This window comes from Pisolithus orientalis, assembly GCF_024613125.1.
Source record: "Pisolithus orientalis strain OTSU chromosome Unknown F5J12scaffold_121, whole genome shotgun sequence".
NCBI classification, from domain to species: Eukaryota; Fungi; Basidiomycota; class Agaricomycetes; order Boletales; family Pisolithaceae; genus Pisolithus; species Pisolithus orientalis.
Genome location: NW_026260902.1, coordinates 11,502 through 16,051, shown reverse-complemented (window position 1 = coordinate 16,051; position 4,550 = coordinate 11,502). Strand labels below are relative to the sequence as shown.

The 4,550-nt window shown below is 44.3% G+C and overlaps 1 protein-coding gene across 1 annotated transcript; it reads right to left on the bottom strand.

Moving 5' to 3' along the window:
• Positions 1 to 200: 200 nt before the first annotated feature.
• Positions 201 to 3,679, bottom strand: F5J12DRAFT_907939 (uncharacterized protein; the record flags this gene model as incomplete). Its single annotated transcript, XM_051748986.1, is given in 16 exon segments — positions 201 to 596; positions 624 to 679; positions 734 to 846; positions 922 to 1,074; positions 1,216 to 1,343; positions 1,441 to 1,477; positions 1,497 to 1,629; positions 1,685 to 1,861; positions 1,910 to 2,310; positions 2,464 to 2,510; positions 2,564 to 2,723; positions 2,772 to 2,965; positions 3,014 to 3,140; positions 3,180 to 3,379; positions 3,431 to 3,507; positions 3,544 to 3,679. The coding sequence occupies 16 exon segments, from the start codon at positions 3,677 to 3,679 to the stop codon at positions 201 to 203; spliced, it is 2,535 nt and encodes an 844-aa protein (XP_051594229.1).
• Positions 3,680 to 4,550: the final 871 nt, after the last annotated feature.

Below are 4,550 nucleotides of genomic sequence, written 5' to 3'. Positions count from 1 at the left end.
CCTTGCACCACTTGCACTCAGCTCTCTCTGACTTCAACCTGGCTTGCACAAGGGGCTAGTGCACAAGCTAAGACCAAGGGTTGTTGCACCTGGCACTTGGCCTTTGGCCTTTGACCCCTGACCTAGTCACAAACTTAACAAATAGCAGGACAATCTTCCCACTGTGGATATCAACTAAATAGGCAGGTGAGTAAGAACAGTCACTCCTCATCTGTCCCATTGTCCTCCAGATCATTGTTCCCCACCTCATATGCACTGCCATTTGGATCATTGTCCTCCAGATCATCATCCCCCACCTCATATGCACTGCTATTCAGATCATTGTCCTCCAGATCACTGTCCCCTAACTCATACACACCACTATTTGAATCGTCATTGAGGCTGAAAAATTCAGTGCAATCTTCAACCTCAATGTTGGTCCTTGCTTGATGCCAAAGCATGCTAAAATGATCAGAGAGCTGGTGTTGCAGAGTGGCCTGTTGATCTGCATATGTGCAAATTCCTTCCCTTTCAAGGCTATCAACCACAACACCACTGGGGGGTTCCCTACACTGCTTCCACCACTGTGCCTTGTACTGGAGGAATTTTTCTGTGCACTGCATTTCTTCCAGAAAAAGTTCAACCTTTTCAGACCAGCATGCTGCTTGGGCATGGGCTTCTGCCCAATCTATGTGTAGTGCTTAAAACAATTTTGATTTAGTGGAATGATGTGCTGATGTAGATATTGATGTACCTTTGATCATCCCCTCATCACCACTTGCCACTGTCCCACATGCCCAGATCCAAGACATTGTTCTATATCCCTCACCCAAGCCATGTCTTAAAGCCTTGTGCTGCTTCTTGGACCTTTGGCAGCCATTGGAACCAATGATGGCATTTGGATCATCAATGTCACCCAATGTAGATGCAGTTGGTCCACACACATCCTTCATTTGCAGTGGCTGCAGCTCTTCCTCCCAGGAACCTGTACCATGGAGTGCAAGGAGCACTGCATGAGCTACCCAGTACTTCTGTATGACTCTGCCAATCTTTGAGGAGAGTGTGTTTATCAGTGTCTTTGCACAAGTATTTGCCCTTTGGCCACAGATGTTTGTGTTTCAATATTTGATGAAATGAGTCTGCATATGTAGGTAGTTTTGAAGCTTGCCAAGGGCATCATGACATTGCACCTATCGAAGTTGTGCCTTGATGACAGAAATGTCATCAGAGATAGACATCTGCTCAGTTGGAGACAACTCTGATGGCATGCACAAGCAGATGGCTTCAGCTTTGGCTTCAGGATCTTTGGACTGTTGAACAATACTCTCAATTCCAATCATGTAAACCACTTGAATTTCATGAAACTGTCAGATTTGACAAAGAGCACAGCACAACATCATTGTAAATTTGTGTCTTGAGTCACCATAAGCCATAGTTCAGCTAATACATCTGACTTCAGACTTCACCTAGCATTGAATCTAGGCTCATCTGTCTAGGCCTGAAGGAAAATCATGTACTGAGTTTCTTCAATTGCCAACCTGAAAGAAACAAAGCTGCTTGGGGACACTTTATGGCAGCTGAATTCCCCATGAGCAGCCACAGCCTTGTCATCAGTGGCCAGCTGGGAGCGAACCTCAGCCTCAGTTGGAACTACAATCACATCTGGTGACCCAATGTACATAACACAAGGAACAGGAATATGTACAACACTGAGTGGCAGCATATGGATTTGGTTTGGATTTATCAGCTTCCCATGCAGTGATCATAGTGGTCCATGTCTCCCTCTGTGAAGTGCCAATAGATGTGTTAAATTCCTCCAGGGTAGCACAATGATGAGATTGCTCAGCAATAGCAGCTTTGAGCCTGTCACAAAGTAAACATCCTTCAATGCTGTTAGTACAGTACACCATCCCACAAGATTCATGCTTACCAAGACCAACAAGCTTTCTGAAGTTGTAATGGCCGAAGTGGTTGTTGATGGTATCATGCCTTGCACCAGATGTCATTTCTTTTGTGCTATTTGTGACACAATTGATCTCCGACCAGTTATGCTTGACCCCTTTGCCATTGGTGCAGCCAACACCAGGCAGAAGATTGAGAGAATGGGGTATAGCACATGAGGCAGAATGGGCAGGGGCATGGAACTTCAGAATACCAAACACAAATGACAACATGACAACAGCAAGGGGGAGATGTAGATGTTCAGGGAGCTGGTCTATCCTTTGGGCAAGGTTGAGTTTCCATTGACAGGCAATGTTGTAGGAAATGACCATGGAAAGGAGCAGAAAGGGGAAAATAGCCAAAAAATATATATAGTCCATGTTACAGTAGCTGGGAATTTATGAATGGATGCGACTGGAAGGTGTGTAGATGTGTACTTACTGCTCGCCTTTTTGCAAATTGCCCACACCACAAGGGCATACAAATTCATGTCAGGTGCAAAGGCATAGTCCTACACCCATTGTATGAAGACCAGTTGCAAACTTGGTTTCAGCATGAGCCATAGACCTGAAACTGTTACACATGCTGATCTAAATCGAGAGTCAAGGGCAGGAAGTCAAAAATATATTACATGCAGACACACATCTTCTTGTGTAGCAAACTGAAGTACATGCTCATTGTAAGGGCCATCAGCAAGAAAGTAGGCAAGGCTGGTATGCAGGCCTGGATCCTGGTCAGATGCACATGCATGGTTCTTGAGCTGAAAGTTGGCATCTATTGCAATGATGAGCAAATAAAGAAACCTAAGGCCTTGATTAGAATATGTGTAGTGCCCAATATGTCCAACAAACTTTTTAGAGGGCTCCACATCTTTCCAATCATCAGGCAAGTTCATGCCCAGTTGTGGGCATGCAGGACACAACACAGCAAGCCCACCAGGTTTGGTGGTATGAATACCATCTTGCTCACTTTCCCTCCCTGCTCTTTTGAGGAGTTTTGTGTGGCAGAACTGACAAACCATGTGCAAAAAGGGATGATACCAACTCTGAGATGCACATCAGTGGGGACTAGACTAAGGGCCCATACCACATACCTTTGGCATATTAATACCTGTATTATTTGTAAGACACTCCAGCATGCAATAGTATTCATATGTTGAAACTTTACTTGACCATGTGAGTTGCAGAAAGTGATCCAAGACTGTTCTGGTGCAAGCTATCCTTGGATTACAGATGGTGGCAGGATACCAACCACATTACAGAAGCTGTTGGCAATGGGACATGGACTGCTCACAGCCACAGAAATTCACATTAATGGGGTGAATGCTGTTGACATCAACAATGATGAAATCTAAATGACCATGCTCCAGACAGTAGCAAAACATGTCTTCATGACCAAGCTGAACTATGAGGCCAAGCTGCTTTAAGGTGACATGATCAAAGAACTTTCCATTCCACTTCTGCAAATGATTTGTGAAGGGTGGGATGTATTATAAACTGGATGAGCTCACCTTGATTTTGTGTAACAGTAAATGTTGATGAGTTGCTAGACAACAAGTCTGACACAACAATGTGACCCCATGACAATCTTTGCAATGAAAGAGTCATTTGTTTGGCATTCCACTAGCCACCTTGCAACTACACCATTTGGCAGCATCACCATGGCTCTCAAGCTGGAGTTCTTTAAAGAGATACTCATGATAACCATATTCTTCATCATTGAACCCCACCCACTCCTTGAATGGGTCCTCCTGTCCCATAAAAGGTTGGTCAAGGTCTTATCAGTTCAAAAAAAAACTTACCATGATTTGAGTTCATTGCACAGATCTGCTGGGTGCAACACCATAGGCATCTCCATCCCAATAGTTGTCCTCATTCGCCCAATTGTCTGAGGCCTCCATAAAGCTGTCTGCAGGTCCATTCAGTGTAGTCCAAAGTTGGGTAGGTGGGTTGTGAGTAGTGATGAGGCAGCAGTAGTCATCAGAAAATCAAACTGTGCAAGAGAAAGCATGCCCACTTTCATCAAAGGTTTCGCAGTATATGTGGTATGTTTTCTTTTTTTTCCTAGGGATCGTCATGGCTCAGCCTCGAGTGCAGGAGATGAGAAAAATTTGTGTTCACCTTGCATAGCCATTGCCTGCAATCCCAATCCATGAACAATAATGACCCAAGAGAGAAGCCAGGAATTTTTTCAATCCTTCTTTCCATGAGTATTCACTTGGAAAGCAAGTCAACTGCCTGTTTGGTATTTTAAGATAAGTATGGTACCATTGTATAAGACCTTACCAAATGAAAACACCCCCATCTCCAGGCCATTGCCATGGTATGGCAAGCCAAACCATCACAGGGTTGCTGTGCTTTATGTGCATTGTGGTTGTGGGCTTATCAGATGGTAGTGCAGATCAGAGTCTGGGAGAAAGGAAGGGGGTGCTCTGCAAATAAGGTTCTGGTACTTGCTGCAAACATGCCAGTGTCATGGGATGAGATTCAATCGGCTGGTAGGTAGTCATCCAATTATGTAATCACCCTTGGTCTTCTCAAATGCGAAGGTTGGAAGCACAGTGTACATGGTTTTGTCTACTTGTCACATAGTTCTATCAGTACCAGTAAAAATATTGCATCTCTCTAGAT